At 42.4% G+C, this 26,707-nt stretch overlaps 1 protein-coding gene across 1 annotated transcript in view; it reads right to left on the bottom strand.

Moving 5' to 3' along the window:
- Nucleotides 1-26,707, bottom strand: part of Oseg2 (intraflagellar transport protein Oseg2) — a 560,852-nt gene that overhangs the window by 356,462 nt on the left and 177,683 nt on the right. The window contains exons 11-12 of the mRNA XM_071675913.1: nt 22,861-23,004; nt 6,491-6,604 (exon numbers count right to left, since the gene is read on the bottom strand). Coding sequence (XP_071532014.1) covers nt 6,491-6,604; nt 22,861-23,004 — 258 coding nt within the window. The remainder of the gene's footprint in view (nt 1-6,490; nt 6,605-22,860; nt 23,005-26,707) is intronic.

Genomic DNA, 26,707 nt, shown 5'->3' with positions numbered 1-26,707 from the left:
ATCAGATTGGGAAGAGCAGTGTGGTTTCAGAAGTGGTAGAGGATGTGTGGATCAGGTGTTTGCTTTGAAAAATGTATGTGAGAAATACTTAGAAAATCAAATGCATTTGTATGTAGCATTTATGGATCTTGAGAAGGCATAAAATAGGGTTGATAGAGATGCTTTGTGGAAGGTTTTAAGAGTATATTGTGTGTGAGGTAAGTTGCTAGAAGCAGTGAAAAGTTATAACCAACATTTAAGGCAAGTGTACAAGTAGGAAGAGAGGAGAATGATTGGTTCCCAGTGAATGTCGGTTTGCAGTAGGGGTGTGTGATGTCCTCATCCATAATTTGTTTATGGATGGGATGATTAGGGAGGTAAATGCAAGAGTTTTGGAGAGAGGAGCGAGCATGCAATCTGATGTGGATGAGAAAGCCTGGGAAGTGAGACAGTTGTTGTTCACTGATGATACAGCTCTAGTGGATGATTCAGGTGAGAAACTGCAAAAGTTGGTGACTGAGTTTGGAAAAGTGTGTGAAAGGAGAAAGTTCACAGTAAGAGCAAGGTTATTAGGTTCAGCAGGGTTGAGAGACAAGTAAATTGAGATGTAAGTTTGAATGGAGAAAAACTTGAGGCAGGAGTGTTTTAGATATCTGGGAGTGGACTTAGCAGCGGATGGAACCACAGAAGCGGAAGTGAGTCACAGGGTGGGGAGGGGGCTAAGGTTTTGGCAGCAATGAAGAATGTGTGGGAGAGAATGTATCTTGGAAAGCAGAAACTGGTATGTTCAAAGGAATAGTAGTTCCAACAATGTTATATGGTGGCGAGGCATGGGCTATAGACAGGGTTGTACAGAGGAGAGTAGATGTGTTGGAAATTAAATGTGTGAGGACAATATGTGGTGTGAGGTGGTTCAATCAAGTAAGTAATGACAGGGTAAGAGAGATGCATGAAATAGAAAGAGTGTGGTTGAGAGAGTAAAAGAAGGTGTGTTGAAATGGTTTGGACATATGGAGAGAATGAGTGAAGAAAGATTGACAAAGATGATATATGTGTCAGAGGTGGAAGGAACAAGAAGCAGGAGATCCAGTTGGAGGTGGAAGGATGGAGTAAAAAAGATTTAGAGTGATCGGGGCCTGAACATACAGGAGGGTGAGAGGTGTGCAAGGAATAGAGTGAAGTGGATTATTTATTTTTTTTTATTATACTTTGTCGCTGTCTCCCGCGTTTGCGAGGTAGCGCAAGGAAACAGACGAAAGAAATGGCCCAACCCCCCCATACACATGTATATACATACGTCCACACACGCAAATATACATACCTACACAGCTTTCCATGGTTTACCCCAGACGCTTCACATGCCTTGATTCAATCCACTGACAGCACGTCAACCCCGGTATACCACATCGCTCCAATTCACTCTATTCCTTGCCCTCCTTTCACCCTCCTGCATGTTCAGGCCCCAATCACACAAAATCTTTTTCACTCCATCTTTCCACCTCCAATTTGGTCTCCCTCTTCTCCTCGTTCCCTCCACCTCCGACACATATATCCTCTTGGTCAATCTTTCCTCACTCATTCTCTCCATGTGCCCAAACCACTTCAAAACACCCTCTTCTGCTCTCTCAACCACGCTCTTTTTATTTCCACACATCTCTCTTACCCTTACGTTACTCACTCGATCAAACCACCTCACACCACACATTGTCCTCAAACATCTCATTTCCAGCACATCCATCCTCCTGCGCACAACTCTATCCATAGCCCACTCCTCGCAACCATACAACATTGTTGGAACCACTATTCCTTCAAGTGAAGTGGAATGATGTAGTATATTGGGGTCGACATGCTGTCAATGGAAAGAACCAGGGCACATGAAGCGTCTGGGGTAAACCACGGAAAGGTCTGTGGGGCCTAGATGTGGACTGGGAGCTGTGGCTTTGGTGCATTACATGTGACTGCTAGAGACTGAGTGTGAACAAATGTGGCCTTTTTTGCATTTCCCTGGTGCTATCTCGCTGAAGCGGGGTATGGCAATGCTGTTTCCTGTGGGGCAGGGTAGCTGAAGGAATGGATGAAGGCAAGCAAGCATGAACATGTACAAGTGTATATATGCAAATGCCTGTGTGTGTGCATGTATATGTGTGTGTATATACTGATACGTATATGTATGTATATGTGTGTGAGCTTGGAAAGGAGACTTGTGTGAGGAGGTGCCAGGAGAGACTGAATGCAGAATGGAAAACGGAGAGCAAATGACGTAAGGGGAGTGGCGAAGGAATGGGATGTATTTAGAAAAGCAGTGATGGCTTGCGCAAAAGGTGGGCAGATTAGAAAGGGTAGTGAGTGGTGGGATGAAGAAGTAAGATTGTTAGTGAAAGAAAAGAGAGAGGAGTTTCGACGATTTTTGTGGGGAAGTAGTGCGAATGACTGGGAGATGTACAAAAGAAAGAGGCAGGAGGTCAAGAAAAAGGTGCAAGAGGTGAAAAAGAGGGAAATGAGAGTTGGGGTGAGAGAGTATCATTAAATTTTAGGGAGAATAAAAAGATGTTTTGGAAAGAGGTAAATAAAGTGCGCAAGACAAGAGAACAAATGGGAACATCGGTGAAGGGGAGGTAATAACAATTAGTGGTGAAGTGAGGAGAATGAGTGAATATTTTGAAGGTTTACTGAATGTGTTTCATGATAGAGCGGCAGATATAGAGTGTTTTGGTCGAGGTGGTGTGCATAGTAAAAGGGTCAGGGAGAATAGTTTGGTGAACAGAGAAGAGGTAAAGAAAGCACTGTGGAAGATGAAAACCAGCAAAGCGGTGGGATAGGACAGTATCGCAGTGGAATTCATTAAAAAAAGGGGTGACTGTATTGTTGACTGGTTGGTAAGGATATTCAATGTATGTATGGTTCATGGTGAAGTGCCTGAGGATTGGCAGAATGCATGCATAATGCCACTGTACAAAGGCAAAGGGGATAAAGGTGAGTGTTCAAATTACAGAGGTATAAATTTGTTGAGTATTCCTGGGAAATTATATGAGGGTATTGATTGAGAGGGTAAAGGCATGTACAGAGCATCAAATTAGGGAAGAGCAGTGTGGTTTCAGAAGTGGTAGAGGATGCGTGGATCAGGTGTTTGCTTTGAAGAATGTATGTGAGAAATACTTAGAAAAACAGATGGCTTTGTATGTAGCATTGATGGATCTGGAGAAGGCATAAGACAGAGTTGGTAGAGATGCTTTGTGGAAGGTATTAAGAGCATATGGCATGGGAGGTAAACTGCTAGAAGCAGTGAAAAGTTTTTAATCAAGAATGTAAGGCATGCGTACAAGTAGGAAGAGAGGAAAGTGATTGGTTCTCAGTGAATGTCGGTTTGCGGCAGGGGTGCGTGATGTCTCCATGGTTGTTTAATTCGTTCATGGATGGGGTGGTTAGGGAGGTAAATGCAAGAGTATTGGAGAGAGGGGCAAGTATGCAGTCTGTTGAGGATGAGAGGGCTTGGGAAGTCAGTTGTTGTTTGCTGATGATACAGCGCTGGTGGCTGATTAAGGTGAGAAACTGCAGAAGATAATGACTGAGTTTGGTAAAGTGTGTGAAAGAAGAAAGCTGAGAGTAAATGTGAATAAAAGCAAGGTTATTAGGTTCAGTAGGGTTAAGGGACAAGTTAACTGTGAGGTAAGTTTGAATGGAGAAAAACTAGAGGAAGTGAAGTGTTTTAGATATCTGGCAGTGGATTTAACAGCAGATGGAACCATGGAAGTGGAAGTGAGTCACAGGGTGGGGGAGGGGGCCAAGGTTCTGCAAGCATTGAAGAATGTGTGGAAGGCAAGAACATTATCCTAAAGAGCAAAAATGAGTATGTTTGAAGGAATAGTGGCTCCAACAACGTTTTATGGTTGCAAGGCATGGGCTGTAGATAGGGTTGTGTGGAGGCGGGTGGATGTGTTGGAAATTAAATGTTTGAGGACAATATGCTGTGTGAGGTGGCTTGATCAAGTAAATAATGAAAGGGTAAGAGAGATGTGTGGTAATAAAAAAGAGTGTGGTTGAGAAAGCACAAGAGGGTGTTTTGAAATGGTTTGGTCACATGGAGAGAGTGAGTGAGGAAAAATTGACAAAGAGGATACATGTGTCAGAGGAGGAGGGAATGAGGAGAAGTGGGAGACCAAATTGGAGGTGGAAGGATGGAGTGAAAAAGATTTTGAGCAACTGGGGCCTGAACATACAGGAGGGTGAAAGGCATGCAAGGAATAGAGTGAATTGGAACGATGTGGTATACCAGGGTCCACGTGCTGTCAATGGATTGAACCAGGGCATGTGAAGTGTCTGAGGTAAACCATGGAAAGTTTTGTGGGACCTGGATGAGGAAAGAGAGTGTGGGCTATAGATAGAGTTGTGCGGAGGAGAGTGGATTTGCTGGAAATGTGATGTTTGAGGACAATATGTGGTGTGAGGTGGTTTGATCGAGTAAGTAATAATAGGATAAGAGAGATGTGTGGTAATAAAAAGAGTGTGGTTGAGAGAGCAGAAGAGGGTGTTTTGAAATGGTTTGGTCGCATGGAGAGAATGAGCGAGGAAAGATTAACCGAAAGGATATATGTGTCAGAGTTGGAGGGAACAAGAAGTGGGAGACCAAATTGGAGGTGGAAAGATGGAGTGAAAAAGATTTTGAGTGATTGGGGCCTGAATATGCAGGAGGGTGAAAGGCGTGCAAGGAATAGAGTGAATTGGAATGATGTGGTATACTGGGGTCGACGTGCTGTCAATGGATTAAATCAGGGCGTGTGAAGCGTCTGGGGTAAATCATGGAAAGTTCTGTGGGGCCTGGATGTGGAAAGGGAGCTGTGGTTTCAGTGCATTATACACGACAGCTAGAGACTGAGTGTGAACGAATGTGGCCTTTGTTGTCTTTTCCTAGCACTAACTCGTGCACATGCGGGTGGAGGGGTTGTTATTTCATGTGTGGCGGGGAGGCGATGGGAATAAATAAATGCAGACAGTATGAATTATGTACATGTGTATATATGTATATGTCTGTGTGTGTATATATATGTATACGTTGAGATGTATAGGTATGTATATTTGCTTGTGTGGATGTGTATGTATATACATGTGTATGTGGGTGGGTTGGGCCATTCTTTCGTCTGTTTCCTTGCGCTACCTCGCTAACGTGGGAGACAGCGACAAAGCAAATTAAATAAATAATTAAATAAGTACATTTGTATAAGAGTGGATGGGCCATTCTTTGTCCATTTCCTGGTGCTATCTCATTATGTATAATATGAATAAAATAAACAGACAGCATAAAAAATACATTTCTCCTGTTAATGTGTCCACAGTATACTTACATTTCACCACGACATTTACAAACTATAAAATAGGATATCAATCAAGGGTGAGAAAAAAATACATAACATAGAGAATGGTAGGCGCATTGAGGGCATTCAGTCAAAATCAATTCAAGAAAATTCCATATTTATGGGTAAAGCAGTTCCCTGTAGTGAAAGGGTCAGTGATGTCATCTTTGTGGGGGACTCTGGTTGAAAGTGGGACCAAAATGAGCAGTCACAAATACTGGTTAATGGTTAGTGAAGGTGTGGAGAAAGCTTGCACTTCCCTACCATTCTGATGGTCCTGTCACCCTAAATATCCCTGAGATATCTAAAAAGGAGGGTGAGGAAAAATAAACATAATGTACAGAGTAGAAGGCTCATAGATGGTATCCAGTCTAAAAGCAATTCAAGAAAATTCCATGTTGCCACGTGCTGAAGTGAGTGGGTCAATAATGTCATCTTTGTGGTATACTCTGACTGGTCAAAAGCAGGATCGAAATCAGTAAGCTGTCATAACCCCGAGTTAATGGTTAGTGAAGGGTGGGAAAAGCTTGAACTACCTTACCATTCAGGCAGTCCTTACCACCTAAATATCCATGAAATATCTCATGGCTTAGAGGGCAAAATGGCAAAAGGAGAGAAATGTGGCTCGATAAAAAATATGGAAGAAACAACCAGAACAATATCAAACATTTCAATCAGAGTTACAGTTAAACAAAGGGAAATGGTAATCTTTTTAGAGTAAACAAGGAAAATGGCTGATGAAGGGAAATGATAATAACACAAAACCCATAGGGATAAACAGACCACTAACACCAAGACTGCTGAATTTAATGAAATACAAATAAAGGTAGAACAGATGGTGAAAGCAACAAACAAATGTGGAACGAATGTTACATGTTCCAGGGAATTTAACTTTCATCTCATAATATAATAAGAAAATGGATATAAATCAATAAATCAATAAATAATGAATCAGCACATGAAAGAAAACAGCTACAAAGGGTGATCAATCTATGCAAGACACTCAAGTATATGTTGAGGGTAAGTCTAGCACTCCTGCTGGTTTGGGGGGGAAAAGTATGGTAAGACACAGCTGGAGTCTAAAACACTTGTAAGGATTAACTCAGCATCTTTCAATGAGGCATCCATATGGAAAAATGTGCTGCATTCTCTTCAGGACTTACCTCAAGGTAATTCATGGCTCGCAAATAGTCACCATCATCAACAGCTGTTCCAAATTCTATCAACCCTTCATCCAAGGCATATGATAATTCTTGGACACCATCTTGTACAATAACCTGAAAAAGAACATTCAAAGTATATTGTTCATTAAACCAAAATTCTTAAGAGATTTAGTAGTTAATATAAGGTACATACATGTGTCAGAGGTGGAGGGACCAAACTGGAGGTGGAAGGATAGAGTGAAATAGATTTTGAGGGATTTAGGCCTGAACATGCAGAAGCAAGAAAGGCATGCACGGAATAGGGTGAACTGGACCGATGTGGTATACTTGGGTCAGAATGTCATCAATGGACTGAACCAGGGAATGTGAAATGTCCAGGATAAACCATGTAAAAGTCTGTGGGGCTTGGATGTGGATAGGGAGCTATGGTTTTGGTACATTACACATGACAGCTAGAGAATGAGTGTGAGCAGATGTGGCCTTTCTTCATCCGTTTCCTAACTCCCTCGCTGACGCAGGGGGTGGTGATGCTGTTTCCTGTGGGACGGGGTGGCACTGGGAATGGGTGAAGGCAAGCAAGTATGAATATGTACATGCATAGATTTGTGTATGTATATTTTTTCATTCTTTTAATCCTTGGGGATAGGGGAGAAAGAATACTTCCCATGTATTCCCCACATGTTGTAGAAAGCTACTAAAGGGGGTGGGAGCAGGGGGGCTGGAAACCCCCTTCCTTGTATTTCAATTTCTAGAAGGGGAAAGAGAAGTCAAGTGGGGAGTGCTCATCCTCCTCGAAGACTCAGATTGGGGTGTCTAAATGTGTATGGATCTAACCAACATGAGAAGAAAGGAGAGTTAGGTAGTGTGTTTGAGGAAAGAAACCTGGATATATTGGCTCTGAGTGAAACGAAGTTCAAAGGTAACGGGGACGAGTGGTTTGGGAGAGTGTTGGGAGTAAAGTCAGGGGCTGGTGAAAGGACAATACCTAAGCAAGGAGTAGTACTACTCCTGAAGCAGGAGTTGTGGGAGTTGGTGATAAGAGTTTAAGAGAGTAAATTCTTGATTGATGTGGGTAAAACTGAAAGTGTATGGAGAGAGATGGGTGATTACTGGTGCCTATACACCTGGTCACAAAAAGATCAAGAAAGGTGTTTTAGGAGCAACTGAGTGAGTGTGTTAGCAGTTTTGATGCACAAGACCGGGTTATATTGATGGATTATTTAAATGCAATGGTAAATAATGTAGCAGTTGAGGATATAATTGGTGTACATGGAGTGTTTAGTGTTGTAACGGGAAATGGTGAAGAGGTTGAGGATTTGTGTGCTGAAAAAGGACTGATAATTGGGAATACCTGGTTTAAATATACATTATTTATTTATTTATTATACTTTGTCGCAGTCTGCCGCATTAACAAGGTAGCGCAAGGAAACAGACAAAAGAATGGCCCAACCCACCCACAGACACATGTATATACATACATGTCCACACACGCACATATACATACCTATACATCTCAACGTATACATATACATACACACACAGACATATACATATGTACACATGTACATAATTCATACTCTCTGCCCTTATTCATTCCCATTGCCACCCTGCCACACATGAAATAACAACCCCCTCTCCCCGCATGTGCGCAAGGTAGTGCTAGGAAAAGACAACAAAGGCCACATTCGTTCACACTCAGTCTCTAGCTGTAATGTATAATGCACTGAAACCACAGCTAGCTTCCCACATCCGGGACCCACAAAACTTTCCATGGTTTACCCCAGACGCTTCACATGCCCTGATTCAATCCATTGACAGCATGTCGACCCCGGTATAATACATCATTCCAATTCACTCTATTTCTTGCACGCCTTTCACCCTCCTGCATGTTCAGGCCCCGATCACTCACAATATTTTTCACTCCATCTTTCCTCCTCCAATTTGGTCTCCCACTTCTCATTCCCCCCATCTCTGACACAAATATCCTCCTTTGCAATCTTTCCTCACTCATTCTCTCCATGTGACCAAACCACTTCAAAACACCCTCTTCTGCTCTCTCAACCACACTCCTTTTATTACAACACATCTCTTTTAACCTTTCATTACTTACTCGATCAAACCACCAAACACCATTTATTGTCCTTAAACATCACATTTCCAGCACATCCACCCTCCTGCGCACAACTCTATCTATAGCCCATGCCTCGGAACCATATAACATTGTTGGAACCACTATTCCTTCAAACATACCCATTTTTGCTTTCCAAGATAACGTTCTCGACGTCCACACATTTTTCAATGCTCCCAGAACTTTCGCCCCCTCCCCCACCCTATGATTCACTTCCGCTTCCATGGTTCCATCCGCTCCCAAATCCACTCCCAGATATCTAAAGCACTTCACTTCCTCCAGTTTTTCTTCATTGAAACTTACCTACCAATTGACTTGTCCCTCAACCCTACTGTACCTAATAACATTGCTCTTATTCACATTTACTCTCAGCTTTCTTCTTTCACACACTTTACCAAACTCGGTCATCAGCTTCTACAGTTTCTAACACGAATCAGCCACCAGCGCTGTATCATCAGCAAACAACAACTGACTCACTTCCCAAGCTCTCTCATCCACAACAGACTGCATACTTGCCCCTCTTTCCAAAACTCTTGCATTCACCTCCCTAACATCCTCATCCATAAACAAATCAAACAACCATGGAGACATTCACTGAGAACCAATCACCTTCCTCTCTTCCTACACGCACATATGCCTTACATCCTCGATAAAAACTTTTCACTGCTTCTAACAACTTGCCTCTCACACCATATATTCTTAATACCTTCCACAGAGCATCTCTATCAACTCTATCATATGCCTTCTCCACATCCATAAATGCTACATACAAATCCATTTGCTTTTCTAAGTATTTCTCACATACATTCTTCAAAGCAAACACCTGATCCACACATCCTCTACCACTTCTGAAAACACACTGCTCTTCCCCAATCTGATGCTCTGTACATGCCTTCACCCTCTCAATCAATACCCTCCCATATAATTTACCAGGAATACTCAACAAACTTATACCTCTGTAATTTGAGCACTCACTTTTATCCCCTTTGCCTTTGTACCATGGCACTATGCAAGCATTCTGCCAACCCTCAGGCACCTCACCATGAGTCATACATACATTAAATAACCTTACCACCCACTTAACAATACAGTCACCCCCTTTCTTTATAAATTCCACTGCAATACCATCCAAACCCACTGCCTTGCCGGCTTTCACCTTCCACAAAGCTTTTACTACCTCTCCTCTGTTTATCAAATCATTCTCCCTAACACTCTCACTTTGCACACCACCTCGACCAAAACACCCTATATCTGCCACTCTATCATCAAACACATTCAACAAACCTTCAAAATACTCACTCCATCTCCTTCTCACATAACCAATACTTGTTATCACCTCCCATTAGCCCCCTTCACTGAAGTTCCCATTTGTTCCAGTGTCTTATGCACTTTATTTACCTCCTTCCAAAACATCTTTTTATTCTCCCTAAAATTTAATGATACTTTCTCACCCCAACTGTCATCTGCCCTCTTTTTCACCTCTTGCACCTTTCTCTTGACCTCTTGCCTTTTTCTTTTATCCATCTCCCACTCATTTGCATCATTTCCCTTCAAAAACCATCTAAATGCCTCTCTCTTCTCTTTCACTAATAATCTTACTTCTTCATTCCACCATTCACTACCCTTTCTAATCAACCCACCTCCCACGTTTCTCATGCCACAGACATCTTTTGCGCAAGCCATCACTGCTTCCCTAAATACATCCCATTCCTCCCACACTCCCCTTACCTCCTTTGTTCTCACCTTTTTCCATTCTGTACTCAGTCTCTCCTGGTACTTCCTCACACAAGTCTCCTTCCCAAGCTCACTTACTCTCACCACTCTCTTCACCCAAACATTTTCCCTTCTTTTCTGAAAACCTCTACAAATCTTCACCTTCGCCTCCACAAGATAATGATCAGACATCCCTCCAGTTGCACCTCTAAGCACATTAACATCCAAAAGTCTCTCTTTTGCACGACTATCAATTAACATGTAATCCAATAACGCTCTCTGGCCATCTCTCCTACTTACATACGTATATTTATGTATATCTCTCTTTTAAACCAAGTATTCCCAATCACCAGTCCTTTTTCAGCACATAAATCTACAAGCTCTTCACCATTTCCATTTACAACACTGAACACCCCATGTATACCAATTATTCCCTCAACTTCGACATTACTCACCTTTGCATTCAAATCACCCATCACTATAACCCAGTCTCATCCATCAAAACTACTAACACACTCATTCAGCTGCTCTTAAAACACTTGCCTCTAATGATCTTTCTTCTCATGCCCAGGTGCATATGCACCAATAATCACCCATCTCTCTTCATCAACTTTCAGGTTTACCCATATCAATCTAGAGTTTCAGGAGTAGTGCTACTCCTTCCCTTGCTCTTGTCCTCTAACTAACCCGACTTTACTCCCAAGACATTCCCAAACCACTCTTCCCCTTTACCCTTGAGCTTCGTTTCACTCAGAGCCAAAACATCCAGGTTCCTTTCCTCAAACATACTACCTATCACTCCTTTTTTCTCATCCACACACATTTAGACACCCCAATCTGAGCCTTCGAGGAGGATGAGCACTCCCCGCGTGACTCCTTCTTCTGTTTCCGCTTTTAGAAAGTTAGAAATACAGGGAAGGGAGGGTTTCTAGCCGCCTGCTCCCATCCCCTTTAGTCGCCTTCTACGACATGTGACAAATGCATGGGAAGTATTCTTTCTCCCCTATCCCCAGGGTACAAGTTTGTTAAGTATTCCTAGGAAATTATATAGGAGGGTATTGATTGAGAGGGTGAGGGCATGTACAGAGCATCAGATTGGGGAAGAGCAATGTGGTTTCAGAAGTGGCAGAGGATGTGTGGATCAGGTGTTTGCTTTGAAGAATGTATATGAGAAATACTGAGAAAAGCAAATGGATTTGTATGTAGCATTTATGGATCTGGAGAATGCATATGATAGAGTTGATAGAGATGCTCTGTGGAAGGTACTAAGAATATATGGTGTGGGAGGCAAGTTGTTAGAGGCAGTGAAAAGCTTTTATCGAGGATATAAAGCATGTGTACGTGTAGGAAGATAAGAAAGTGATTAATTCCCTGTGAATATAGGTTTGCGGCAGGGGTGTGTGATGTCTCCATCGTTGTTTAATTTGTTTATGGATGGGGTTGTTAGGGAGGTGAATGCAAGAGTTTTGGAAAGAGGGGCAAGTATGAAGTCTGTTGTGGATGAGAGAGTGTGGGAAGTGAGTCAGTTGTTCGCTGATGTTACAGCGCTGGTGGCTGATTCATGTGAGAAACTGCAGAAGCTGGTGACTGAGTTTGGTAAAGTGTGCGAGAGAAGAAAGTTGAGAGTAAATGTGAATAAGAGCAAGGTTATTAGGTACAGTAGGGTTGAGGGTCAAGTCAATTGGGAGGTAAGTTTGAATGAAGAAAAACTGGAGGAAGTGAAGTGTTTTAGATATCTGGGTGTGGATTTGGCAGCGGATGGAACCATGGAAGCGGAAGTGAATCATAGGGAGGGGGAGGGGGGCAAAAATCCTGGGAGTGTTGAAGAATGTGTGGCAGTCGAGAACATTATCTCAGAAAGCAAAAATGGGTATGTTTGAAGGAATAGTGGTTCCAACAATGTTGTATGGTTGCGAGGTGTGGTCTATGATAGAGTTGTGCGCAGAAGGGTGGATGTGCTGGAAATGAGATGTTTGAGGACAATATATGGTGTGAGGTGGTATGATCGAGTAAGTAAAGTAAGGGTAAGAGAGATGTGTGGAAATAAAAAGAGTATGGTTGAGAGAGCAGAAGAGGGTGTTTTGAAATGGTTTGGTCACATGGAGAGAATGAGTGAGGAAAGATTGACCAAGAGGATATATGTGTCGGAGGTGGAGGGAATGAGGAGAAGTGGGAGACCAAATTGGAGGTGGAAAGATGGAGTGAAAAAGATTTTGAGTGATTGGGGCCTGAACATGCAGGAGGGTGAAAGGCGTGCAAGGAATAGAGTGAATTGGAACGATGTGGTATACTGGGGTCGACGTGCTGTCAATGGATTGAACTAGGGCATGTGAAGCATCTGGGGTAAACCATGGAAAGTTGTGTGGGGCCTGGATGTGGAAAGGGAGCTGTGGTTTCAGTGCATTATTACATGACAGCTAGAGACTGAGTGTGAACGAATGAGGCCTTTGTTGTCTTTCCTAGCGCTACCTTGCACACATGAGGGGGGAGGGGGTTGTTATTCCATGTGTGGCTAGGTAGCGATGGGAATGAATAAAGGGAGACAGTATGAATTATGTACATGTGTATACATGTATATGTCTGTGTGTGTGTATATATATATATATATATATATGTATATGTTGAGATGTATAGGTATGTATATTTGCGTGTATATATATATTTATTTATTTATTTATTTTGCTTTGTCGCTGTCTCCCGCGTTAGCGAGGTAGCGCAAGGAAACAGACGAAAGAATGGCCCAACCCACCCACATACACATGTTTATACATACACGTCCACACACGCAAATATACATACCTATACATCTCAATGTATACATATATATACATACACAGACATATACATACATACACATGTACATAATTCATACTGTCTGCCTTTATTCATTCCCATCGCCACCCCGCCAAACATGGAATAACAACCAACCCCCTCCCCCCTCATGTGTGCAAGGTAGCGTTAGGAAACCACAACAAAGGCCCCATTCGTTCACACTCAGACTCTAGCTGTCATGTAATAATGCCCAAAACCACAGCTCCCTTTCCAAATCCAGGCCCCACACAACTTTCCATGATTTACCCCAGACACTTTGCATGCCCTGATTCAATCCACTGACAGCCCGTCAACCCCGGTATACCACATCGATCCAATTCACTCTATTCCTTGCCCGCCTTTCACCCTCCTGAATGTTCAGGCCCCGATCACTCAAAATCTTTTTCACTCCATCTTTCCACCTCCAATTTGGTCTCCCACTTCTCCTCATTCCCTCCACCTCCGACACATATATCCTCTTGGTCAATCTTTCCTCACTCATTCTCTCCATGTGCCCAAACCATTTCAAAACACCCTCTTCTGCTCTCTCAACCACGCTCTTTTTATTTCCACACATCTCTCTTACCCTTACATTACTTACTCGATCAAACCACCTCACACCACATATTGTCCTCAAACATCTCATTTCCAGCACATCCACCCTCCTGTGCACAACTCTATCCATAGCCCACGCCTCGTAACCATAGAACATTGTTGGAACCACTATTCCTTCAAACATACCCATTTTTGCTTTCCGAGATAATGTTCTCGACTTCCAAACATTCTGTAACGCTCCCAGGATTTTCGCCCCCTCCCCCACCCTATGATTCACTTCCACTTCCATGGTTCCATCCGCTGCCAGATCCACTCCCAGATATCTAAAACACTTTACTTCCTCCAGTTTTTCTCCATTCAAACTTACCTCCCAATTGACTTGACCCTCAACCCTACTGTACCTAATAACCTTGCTCTTATTTACATTTACTCTTAACTTTCTTCTTTCACACACTTTACCAAACTCAGTCACCAGCTTCTGCAGTTTCTCACATGAATCAGCCACCAGCGCTGTATCATCAGTGAACAACAAGTGACTCATTTCCCAAGCTCTCTCATCCCCAACAGACTTCATACTTGCCCCTCTTTCCAGAGCTCTTGCATTCACCTCCCTAACAACCCCATCCAAAAGCAAATTAAACAACCATGGAGACATCACACAACCCTGCCGCAAACCTACATTCACTGAGAACCAATCACTTTCCTCTCTTCCTACATGTACACATGCCTTACAACCTCGATAAAAACTTTTCACTGCTTCTAACAACTTGCCTCCCACACCATATATTCTTAATACCTTCCACAGAGCATCTCTATCAACTCTATCATATGCCTTCTCCAGATCCATAAATCCTACATACAAATCCATTTGCTTTTCTAAGTATTTCTCACATACATTCTTCACAGCAAACACCTGATCCACACATCCTCTACCACTTCTGAAACCACACTGCTCTTCCCCAATCTGATGCTCTGTACATGCCTTCACCCTCTCAATCAATACCCTCCCATATACTTTACCAGGAATACTCAACAAACTTATACCTCTGAAATTTGAGCACTCACTCTTAACCCCTTTGTCTTTGTACAATGGCACTATGCACGCATTCCGCCAATCCTCAGGCACCTCACCATGAGTCATACATACATTGAATAACCTTACCAACCAGTCAATAATACAGTCACCCCTTTTTTAATAAATTCCACTGCAATACTATCCAAACCTGCTGCCTTGCTGGCTTTCATCTTCCGCAAAGCTTTTACTACCTCTTCTCTGTTTACCAAATCATTTTCCCTAACCCTCTCACTTTGCACACCACCTCGACCAAAACACCCTATATCTGCCACTCTATCATCAAACACATTCAACAAACCTTCAAAATACTCACTCCATCTCTTTCTCACATCACCACTACTTGTTATCACCTCCCCATTTGCGCCCTTCACTGAAGTTCCCATTTGCTCCCTTGTCTTACGCACTTTATTTACCTCCTTCCAGAACATCTTTTTATTCTCCCTAAAATTTAATGATACTCTCTCACCCCAACTCTCATTTGCCCTCTTTTTCACCTCTTGCACCTTTCTTTTGACCTCCTGTCTCTTTCTTTTATACATCTCCCACTCAATTGCATTTTTTCCCTGCAAAAATCGTCCAAATGCCTCTCTCTTCTCTTTCACTAATAATCTTACTTCTTCATCCCACCACTCACTACCCTTTCTAATCAACCCACCTCACACTCTTCTCATGCCACAAGCATCTTTTGCGCAATTCATCACTGATTCCCTAAATACATCCCATTCCTCCCCCACTCCCCTTACTTCCATTGTTCTCACCTTTTTGCACTCTGTACTCAGTCTCTCCTGGTACTTCCTCACACATATCTCCTTCCCAAGCTCACTTACTCTCACCACCCTCTTCACCCCAACATTCAGTCTTCTTTTCTGAAAACCCATACAAATCTTCACCTTGTTGTTCGCTGATGATACAGCGCTGGTGGCTGATTCATGTGAGAAACTGCAGAAGCTGGTGACTGAGTTTGGTAAAGTGTGTGAAAGAAGAAAGTTAAGAGTTAATGTGAATAAGAGCAAGGTTATTAGGTACAGTAGGGTTGAGGGTCAAGTCAATTGGGAGGTGAGTTTGAATGGAGAAAAACTGGAGGAAGTGAAGTGTTTTAGATATCTGGGAGTGGATCTGGCAGCGGATGGAACCATGGAAGCAGAAGTGGATCATAGGGTGGGGGAGGGGGTGAAAATTCTGGGAGCCTTGAAGAGTGTGTGGAAGTCGAGAACATTATCTCGGAAAGCAAAAATGGGTATGTTTGAAGGAATAGTGGTTCCAACAATGTTGTATGGTTGCGAGGCGTGGGCTATGGATAGAGTTGTGCGCAGGAGGATGGATGTGCTGGAAATGAGATGTTTGAGGACAATGTGTGGTGTGAGGTGGTTTGATCGAGTAAGTAACGTAAGGGTAAGAGAGATGTGTGGAAATAAAAAGAGCGTGGTTGAGAGAGCAGAAGAGGGTGTTTTGAAATGGTTTGGGCACATGGAGAGAATGAGTGAGGAAAGATTGACCAAGAGGATATATGTGTCGGAGGTGGAGGGAACGAGGAGAAGAGGGAGACCAAATTGGAGGTGGAAAGATGGAGTGAAAAAGATTTTGTGTGATCGGGGCCTGAACATGCAGGAGGGTGAAAGGAGGGCAAGGAATAGAGTGAATTGGAGCGATGTGGTATACCGGGGTTGACGTGCTGTCAGTGGATTGAATCAAGGCATGTGAAGCGTCTGGGGTAAAGCATGGAAAGCTGTGTAGGTATGTATATTTGCGTGTTTGGACGTATGTATATACATGTGTATGGGGGTGGGTTGGGCCATTTCTTTCGTCTGTTTCCTTGCGCTACCTTGCAAACGCGGGAGACAGCGGCAAAAAAAAAAAAAAAAAAAAATATATATATATATATATATTGGAAAGAGGGGCAAGTATGAAGTCTGTTGGGGATGAGAGAGCTTGGAAAGTGAGTCAGTTGTTGTTCGCTGATGATACAGCGCTGGTGGCTGATTCATGTGAGAAACTGCAGAAGCTGGTGACTGAGTTTGGTAAAGTGTGTGAAAGAAGAAAGTTAAGAGTAAATGTGAATAAGAGCAAGGTTATTAGGTACAGTAGGGTTGAGGGTCAATTCAATTGGGAGGTGAGTTTGAATGGAGAAAAACTGGAGGAAGTGAAGTGTTTTAGATATCTGGGAGTGGATCTGGCAGCGGATGGAACCATGGAAGCAGAAGTGGATCATAGGGTGGGGGAGGGGGTGAAAATTCTGGGAGCCTTGAAGAATGTGTGGAAGTCGAGAACATTATCTAGGAAAGCAAAAATGGGTATGTTTGAAGGAATAGTGGTTCCAACAATGTTGTATGGTTGCGAGGCGTGGACTATGGATAGAGTTGTGCGCAGGAGGATGGATGTGCTGGAAATGAGATGTTTGAGGACAATGTGTGGTGTGAGGTGGTTTGATCGAGTAAGTAACGTAAGGGTGAGAGAGATGTGTGGAAATAAAAAGAGCGTGGTTGAGAGAGGAGAAGAGGGTGTTTTGAAATGGTTTGGTCACATGGAGAGAATGAGTGAGGAAAGATTGACCAAGAGGATATATGTGTCGGAGGTGGAGGGAACGAGGAGAAGAGGGAGACCAAATTGGAGGTGGAAAGATGGAGTGAAAAAGATTTTGTGTGATCGGGGCCTGAACATGCAGGAGGGTGAAAGGAGGGCAAAGAATAGAGTGAATTGGAGCGATGTGGTATACCGGGGTTGACGTGCTGTCAGTGGATTGAATCAAGGCATGTGTATGGGGGTGGGTTGGGCCATTTCTTTCGTCTGTTTCCTTGCGCTACCTCGCAAATGCGGGAGACAGCAACAAAAAAAAAAAAAAATATATATATATATATATATATATATATATATATATATATATATATATATATATATATATATATATATATATATATTGTGGGTGAAAGGAGGGCAAGGAATAGAGTGAATTGGATCGATGTGGTATACCGGGGTTGACGTGCTGTCAGTGGATTGAATCAGGGCATGTGAAGCATCTGGGGTAAACCATGGAAAGCTGTGTAGGTATGTATATTTGCGTGTGTGGACGTATGTATATACATGTGTATGGGGGTGGGTTGGGCCATTTCTTTCGTCTGTTTCCTTGTGCTACCTCGCAAACGCGGGACACAGCGACAAAGCAAAAAAAAAAAAAAAAAATATTTTTTTTTTTTTTTTTCATACTATTCGCCATTTCCCGCGATAGCGAGGTAGCGTTAAGAACAGAGGACTGGGCCTTTGAGGGAATATCCTCACCTGGCCCTCTTCTCTGTACCTTCTTTTGGAAAATTAAAAAAAAAAAAACGAGAGGGGAGGATTTCCAGCCCCCCGCTCCCTTCCCTTTTAGTCGCCTTCTACGACACGCAGGGAATACGTGGAAAGTATTCTTTCTCCCCTATCCCCAGGAATATATATATATATATATATATATATATATATATATATATATATATATATATTTTTTTTTTTTTTTTTTTTTTTTTTTTTATACTTTGTCGCTGTCTCCCGCGTTTGCGAGGTAGCGCAAGGAAACAGACGAAAGAAATGGCCCAACCCCCCCCCCCATACACATGTACATACACACGTCCACACACGCAAATATACATACCTACACAGCTTTCCATGGTTTACCCCAGACGCTTCACATGCCTTGCTTCAATCCACTGACAGCACGTCAACCCCTGTATACCACATGACTCCAATTCACTCTATTTCTTGCCCTCCTTTCACCCTCCTGCATGTTCAGGCCCCGATCACACAAAATCTTTTTCACTCCATCTTTCCACCTCCAATTTGGTCTCCCTCTTCTCCTCGTTCCCTCCACCTCCGACACATATATCCTCTTGGTCAATCTCTCCTCACTCATTCTCTCCATGTGCCCAAACCATTTCAAAACACCCTCTTCTGCTCTCTCAACCACGCTCTTTTTATTTCCACACATCTCTCTTACCCTTACGTTACTTACTCGATCAAACCACCTCACACCACACATTGTCCTCAAACATCTCATTTCCAGCACATCCATCCTCCTGCGCACATCTCTATCCATAGCCCACGCCTCGCAACCATACAACATTGTTGGAACCACTATTCCCTCAAACATACCCATTTTTGCTTTCCGAGATAATGTTCTCGACTTCCACACATTTTTCAAGGCTCCCAAAATTTTCGCCCCCTCCCCCACCCTATGATCCACTTCCGCTTCCATGGTTCCATCCGCTGACAGATCCACTCCCAGATATCTAAAACACTTCACTTCCTCCAGTTTTTCTCCATTCAAACTCACCTCCCAATTGACTTGACCCTCACCCCTACTGTACCTAATAACCTTGCTCTTATTCACATTTACTCTCAACTTTCTTCTTCCACACACTTTACCAAACTCAGTCACCAGCTTCTGCAGTTTCTCACATGAATCAGCCACCAGCGCTGTATCATCAGCGAACAACAACTGACTCACTTCCCAAGCTCTCTCATCCCCAACACACTTCATACTTGCCCCTCTTTCCAGGACTCTTGCATTTACCTCCCTTACAACCCCATCCATAAACAAATTAAACAACCATGGAGACATCACACACCCCTGCCGCAAACCTACATTCACTGAGAACCAATCACTTTCCTCTCTTCCTACACGTACACATGCCTTACATCCTCGATAAAAACTTTTCACTGCTTCTAACAACTTGCCTCCCACACCATATATTCTTAATACCTTCCACAGAGCATCTCTATCAACTCTATCATATGCCTTCTCCAGATCCATAAATGCTACATACAAATCCATTTGCTTTTCTAAGTATTTCTCACATACATTCTTCAAAGCAAACACCTGATCCACACATCCTCTACCACTTTTTTTTTTATACTATTTGCCATTTCCCGCATTAACGAGGTAGCGTTAAGAACAGAGGACTGAGCCTTTGAGGGAATATCCTCACTTGGCCCCCTTCTCTGTTCCTTCTTTTGGAAAATTAAAAATGAGAGGGGAGGATTTCCAGCCCCCCGTTCCTATATATATATATATGTATATATATATATATATATATATATATATATATATATATATATATATATATATATATATATATATATGATAACAAGTAGTGGTGATGTGAGGAGATGGAGTGAGTATTTTGAAGGTTTGTTGAATGTGTTTGATGATAGAGTGGCAGATATAGGGTGTTTTGGTCGAGGTGGTGTGCAAAGTGAGAAGGTTAGGGAAAATGATTTGGTAAACAGAGAAGAGGTAGTGAAAGCTTTGCGGAAGATGAAAGCTGGTAAGGCAGCAGGTTTGGATGTTATTGCAGTGGAATTTATTAAAAAAGGGGGTGACTGTATTGTTGACTGGTTGGTAAGGTTATTTAATGTATGTATGACTCATGGTGAGGTGCCTGAGGATTGGCGGAATGCGTGCATAGTGCCATTGTACAAAGGCAAAGGGGATAAGAGTGAGTGCTCAAATTACAGAGGTATAAGTTTGTTGAGTATTCCTGGTAAATTATATGGGAGGGTATTGATTGAGAGGGTGAAGGTATGTACAGAGCATCAGATTGGGGAAGAGCAGTGTGGTTTCAGAAGTGGTAGAGGATGTGTGGATCAGGTGTTTGCTTTGAAGAATGTATGTGAGAAATACTTAGAAAAGCAAATGGATTTGTATGTAGCATTTATGGATCTGGAGAAGGCATATGATAGAGTTGATAGAGATGCTCTGTGGAAGGTATTAAGAATATATGGTGTGGGAGGAAAGTTGTTAGAAGCAGTGAAAAGTTTTTATCGAGGATGTAAGGCATGTGTACGTGTAGGAAGAGAGGAAAGTGATTGGTTCTCAGTGAATGTAGGTTTGCGGCAGGGGTGTGTGATGTCTCCATGGTTGTTTAACTTGTTTATGGATGGGGTTGTTAGGGAGGTAAATGCAAGAGTTTTGGAAAGAGGGGCAAGTATGAAGTCTGTTGGGGATGAGAGAGCTTGGGAAGTGAGTCAGTTGTGTTTCGCTGATGATACAGCGCTGGTGGCTGCTTCATGTGAGAAACTGCAGAAGCTGGTGACTGAGTTTGGTAAAGTGTGTGGAAGAAGAAAGTTAAGAGTAAATGTGAATAAGAGCAAGGTTATTAGGTACAGTAGGGTTGAGGGTGAGTTTGAATGGAGAAAAACTGGAGGAAGTGAAGTGTTTTAGATATCTGGGAGTGGATCTGGCAGCGGATGGAACCATGGAAGTGGAAGTGGATCATAGGGTGGGGGAGGGGGCGAAAATTCTGGGGGCCTTGAAGAATATGTGGAAGTCGAGAACATTATCTCCGAAAGCAAAAATGGGTATGTTTGAAGGAATAGTGGTTCCAACAATGTTGTATGGTTGCGAGGCATGGGCTATGGATAGAGTTGTGCGCAGGAGGATGGATGTGCTGGAAATGAGATGTTTGAGGACAATGTGTGGTGTGAGGTGGTTTGATCGAGTGAGTAACGTAAGGGTACGAGAGATGTGTGGAAATAAAAAGAGCGTGGTTGAGAGAGCAGAAGAGGGTGTTTTGAAGTGGTTTGGGCACATGGAGAGAATGAGTGAGGAAAGATTGACCAAGAGGATATATGTGTCGGAGGTGGAGGGAACGAGGAGAAGAGGGAGACCAAATTGGAGGTGGAAAGATGGAGTGAAAAAGATTTTGTGTGATCGGGGCCTGAACATGCAGGAGGGTGAAAGGAGGGCAAGGAATAGAGTGAATTGGAGCGATGTGGTATACCGGGGTTGACGTGCTGTCAGTGGATTGAATCAAGGCATGTGAAGCGTCTGGGGTAAACCATGGAAAGCTGTGTAGGTATGCATATTTGCGTGTGTGGACGTATGTATATACATGTGTATGGGGGGGGTTGGGCCATTTCTTTCGTCTGTTTCCTTGCGCTACCTCGCAAACGCGGGAGACAGCGAGATATACATAAGTATACTTATGTAAGTAGGAGAGATGGCCAGAGAGCGTTATTGGATTACGTGTTAATTGACAGGCGTGCGAAAGAGAGACTTTTGGATGTTAATGTGCTGAGAGGTGCAACTGGAGGGATGTCTGATCATTATCTTGTGGAGGCTAAGGTGAAGATCTGTATGGGTTTTCAGAAAAGAAGAGTGAATGTTGGGGTGAAGAGGGTGGTTTGAGTAAGTGAGCTTGAGAAGGAGACCTGTGTGAGGAAGTACCAGGAGAGACTGAGTACAGAATGGAAAAAGGTGAGAACAATGGAAGCGGGGGGAGTGGGGGAGGAGTGGGATGTATTTAGGGAATCAGTGATGGATTGCGCAAAAGATGCTTGTGGCATGAGAAGAGTGGGAGGTGGGTTGATTAGAAAGGGTAGTGAGTGGTGGGATGAAGAAGTAAGAGTATTAGTGAAAGAGAAGAGAGAGGCATTTGGACGATTTTTGCAGGGAAAAAAATGCAATTGAGTGGGAGATGTATAAAAGAAAGAGACAGGAGGTCAAGAGAAAGGTGCAAGAGGTGAAAAAAAGGGCAAATGAGAGTTGGGGTGAGAGAGTATCATTAAATTTTAGGGAGAATAAAAAGGTGTTCTGGATGGAGGTAAATAAAGTGCGTAAGACAAGGGAGCTAATGGGAACTTCAGTGAAGGGCGCAAATGGGGAGGTGATAACAAGTAGTGGTGATGTGAGAAGGAGATGGAGTGAGTATTTTGAAGGTTTTGAATATATATATATATATATATATATATATATATATATATATATATATATATATATATATATATATATATATTTTTTTTTCAAACTATTCGCCATTTCCCGCGTTAGCGAGGTAGCGTTAAGAACAGAGAACTGGGCCACTGAGGGAATATCCTCACCTGGCCCCCTTCTCTGTTCCTTCTTTTGGAAAATTAAAAAAAATTGAGAGGGGAGGATTTCCAGCTCCCCGCTCCCTCCCCTTTTAGTCGCCTTCTACGACACGCAGGGAATACGTGGGAAGTATTCTTTCTCCCCTATCCCCAGGGATAATATATATATATATATATATATATATATAGCTCATGCTAGTAATCATGAAGATATCAGGTAATAGTTAACACTTATATTACACATACCTCTGTCCTTCCATCAGCCCTCTCGACATCTACAACTTCTCCTTTAATTTGGAACGTAGTGACTCTTTCAGGTGTGTCAATGTTGTACCATACACACAACTGCTCACGACTTTGAGCCACCACTACATCACTTCCTGGTACCCACTGTATTGTGAAAAACAACCTGTAGAATCTTTAAGTGACATTTCACATAAAGAAATAAAGTAATTGATAGAATGTGAATAAGGTTATACAAGATGAATATCTATGAGCTTACATGTAAGTAAAGTATGATACTATTGTTTATTTGTATGTCCTTCAATTTCTCAGCTTTTACAATTTTCACTTCTCAGTTATTTCATTCAAGGTATACAAACACATAATAACCACTAAACTACTAAGCCCTGAAAATTTAGGGATGCCCCAGTATACATGTTTATAAAAAAAAAAATTCAAAATGCCATTCTGGGAGACAGATAATGTAAACATACCATGTTTCCCATGCATCATAGGGTTTACACAAATGGTTTATCAATATAATTTTCTGATAAATCACTTAGTCACTATGTTTTATTTACATACTTTTCTAATACAAAAGTTATGCATAGTTCTACACACAGTTTTGTTATTCACTGTAGAATTACCTGAGCGATCTACTAAACATATATATAGAGGGGTCCCCAGGTTATGAATAAGTCAGATTCCTGAATCCTGTTTGTAAGTCAATCTGTTCATATGTTGGAAAATATAAAGAACTGCATAAAATTAGAGTAAAAAAACCTGTACTTAGCCATGAAATGTATCATGTATTGCATTCTGAAGTAAATAAAGGGAACAGAACATCATATCAAGCAACACTTAATGAAAAATATGCAGTTCTGCTGTTCATAATATGAATAATTGATTGTATGTTGGATTGGGAATTAAATATTGTTTTTTGAGCTTGTTCATAAGAATGAGTGTTCATAGGTCAAATACTCATAAGTTGGGGACCCCTGTACCTGCCACCACTTATTCTAAAGTATTCTACTCTTTATCTCCTCTATACCATTATCAAGACTACTTTTCTATTGTGATATAAATTTCATTCAACATTCATTGAATCAATATTACTATCACTGGTGCCTTAGAAACAGTCATCAATTTGTTAGGCTGAGGACACACGGATGCATGGAAATGTTGCATAACAAAGTGAGCAAACATGCTTGGGAAGGACGCAGGGTAAATGACACAACAGAATTTTTTTCCTAATTCTATCCATAGTTGCAAGTGACATTTAACCCTTAGGATAATATATATGTGTATATATATATATACATATGTGTATATATATATATATATATATGTATGTATGACTCATGGTGAGGTGCCTGAGGATTGGCGGAATGCGTGCATAGTGCCATTGTACAAAGGCAAAGGGGATAAGAGTGAGTGCTCAAATTACAGAGGTATAAGTTTGTTGAGTATGACTCATGTATGACTCATGGTGAGGTGCCTGAGGATTGGCGGAATGCGTGCATAGTGCCATTGTACAAAGGCAAAGGGGATAAGAGTGAGTGCTCAAATTACAGAGGTATAAGTTTGCTGAGTATTCCTGGTAAATTATATGGGAGGGTATTAATTGAGAGAGTGAAGGCATGTACAGAGCATCAGATTGGGGAAGAGCAGTGCGGTTTCAGAAGTGGTAGAGGATGTGTGGATCAGGTGTTTGCTTTGAAGAATGTATGTGAGAAATACTTAGAAAAGCAAATGGATTTGTATGGAGCATTTATGGATCTGGAGAAGGCATATGATAGAGTTGATAGAGATGCTCTGTGGAAGGTATTAAGAATATATGGTGTGGGAGGAAAGTTGTTAGAAGCAGTGAAAAGTTTTTATCGAGGATGTAAGGCATGTGTACGTGTAGGAAGAGAGGAAAGTGATTGGTTCTCAGTGAATGTAGGTTTGCGACAGGGGTGTGTGATGTCTCCATGGTTGTTTAATTTGTTTATGGATGGGGTTGTTAGGGAGGTAAATGCAAGAGTTTTGGAAAGAGGGGCAAGTATGAAGTCTGTTGGGGATGAGAGAGCTTGGGAAGTGAGTCAGTTGTTGTTCGCTGATGACACAGCGCTGGTGGCTGATTCATGTGTGAAACTGCAGAAGCTGGTGACTGAGTTTGGTAAAGTGTGTGGAAGAAGAAAGTTAAGAATAAATGTGAATAAGAGCAAGGTTATTAGGTACAGTAGGGTTGAGGGTCAAGTCAATTGGGAGGTGAGTTTGAATGGAGAAAAACTGGAGGAAGTGAAGTGTTTTAGATATCTGGGAGTGGATCTGGCAGCGGATGGAACCATGGAAGCGGAAGTGGATCATAGGGTGGGGGAGGGGGCGAAAATTCTGGGGGCCTTGAAGAATGTGTGGAAGTCGAGAACATTATCTCGGAAAGCAAAAATGGGTATGTTTGAAGGAATAGTGGTTCCAACAATGTTGTATGGTTGCGAGGCGTGGGCTATGGATAGAGTTGTGCGCAGGAGGATGGATGTGCTGGAAATGAGATGTTTGAGGACAATGTGTGGTGTGAGGTGGTTTGATCGAGTGAGTAACGTAAGGGTAAGAGAGATGTGTGGAAATAAAAAGAGCGTGGTTGAGAGAGCAGAAGAGGGTGTTTTGAAGTGGTTTGGGCACATGGAGAGGATGAGCGAGGAAAGATTGACCAAGAGGATATATGTGTCGGAGGTGGAGGGAACAAGGCGAAGAGGGAGACCAAATTGGAGGTGGAAAGATGGAGTGAAAAAGATTTTGTGTGATCGGGGCCTGAACATGCAGGAGGGTGAAAGGAGGGCAAGGAATAGAGTGAACTGGAGCGATGTGGTATACCGGGGTTGACGGGCTGTCAGTGGATTGAATCAAGGGATGTGAAGCGTCTGGGGTAAACCATGGAAAGCTGTGTAGGTATGTATATTTGTGTGTGTGGACGTATGTATATACATGTGTATGGGGGGTTGGGCCATTTTCTTTCGTCTGTTTCCTTGCGCTACCTCGCAAACGCGGGAGACGGCGACAAAGTATAATATTCCCTCAAAGGCCCAGTCCTCTGTTCTTAACGCTACCTCGCTATCGCGGGAAATAGCGAATAGTATGAAAAAAAAAAAAAAAAAAATATATATATATATATATATATATATTATCCCTGGGGATGGGGAGAAAGAATACTTCCCACGCATTCCTCACGTGTCATAGAAGGCGACTAAAGGTGACGGGAGCAGGGGGGCTAGAAACCCTCCCCTCCTTGTATTTTAACTTTCTAAAAGGGGAAACAGAAGAAGGAGTCACGCGGGGAGTGCTCATCCTCCTCGAAGGCTCAGATTGGGGTCTCTAAATGTGTGTGGATGTAACCACGATGAGAAAAAAAGGAGAGATAGGTAGTATGTTTGAGGAAAGGAACCTGGATGTTTTGGCTCTCAGTGAAACAAAGCTCAAGGGTAAAGGGGAAAAGTGGTTTGGGAATGTCTTGGGAGTACAGTCAAGGGTTAGTGAGAGGACAAGAGCAAGGGAAGGAGTAGCACTACTCCTGAAACAGGAGTGGTGGGAGTATGTGATAGAGTGTAAGAAAGTAAACTCTAGATTGATATGGGTAAAACTGAAAGTGGATGGAGAGAGATGGGTGATTATTGGTGCATATGCAACTGGGCATGAGAAGAAAGATCATGAGAGGAAAGTGTTTTGGGAGCAGCTGAATGAGTGTCTTAGTGGTTTTGATGCACGACAGCGGGTTATAGTGATGGGTGATTTGAATGCAAAGGTGAGTAATGTAGCAGTTGATGGAATAATTGGTATACATGGGGTGTTCAGTGTTGTAAATGGAAATGGTGAAGAGCTTGTAGATTTATGT

Source organism: Panulirus ornatus, chromosome 21, assembly GCF_036320965.1.
Source record: "Panulirus ornatus isolate Po-2019 chromosome 21, ASM3632096v1, whole genome shotgun sequence".
NCBI lineage: Eukaryota > Metazoa > Arthropoda > Malacostraca > Decapoda > Palinuridae > Panulirus > Panulirus ornatus.
Note: the sequence above shows the minus strand (reverse complement) of the source record. Positions and strands in the feature narration are given on the sequence as shown.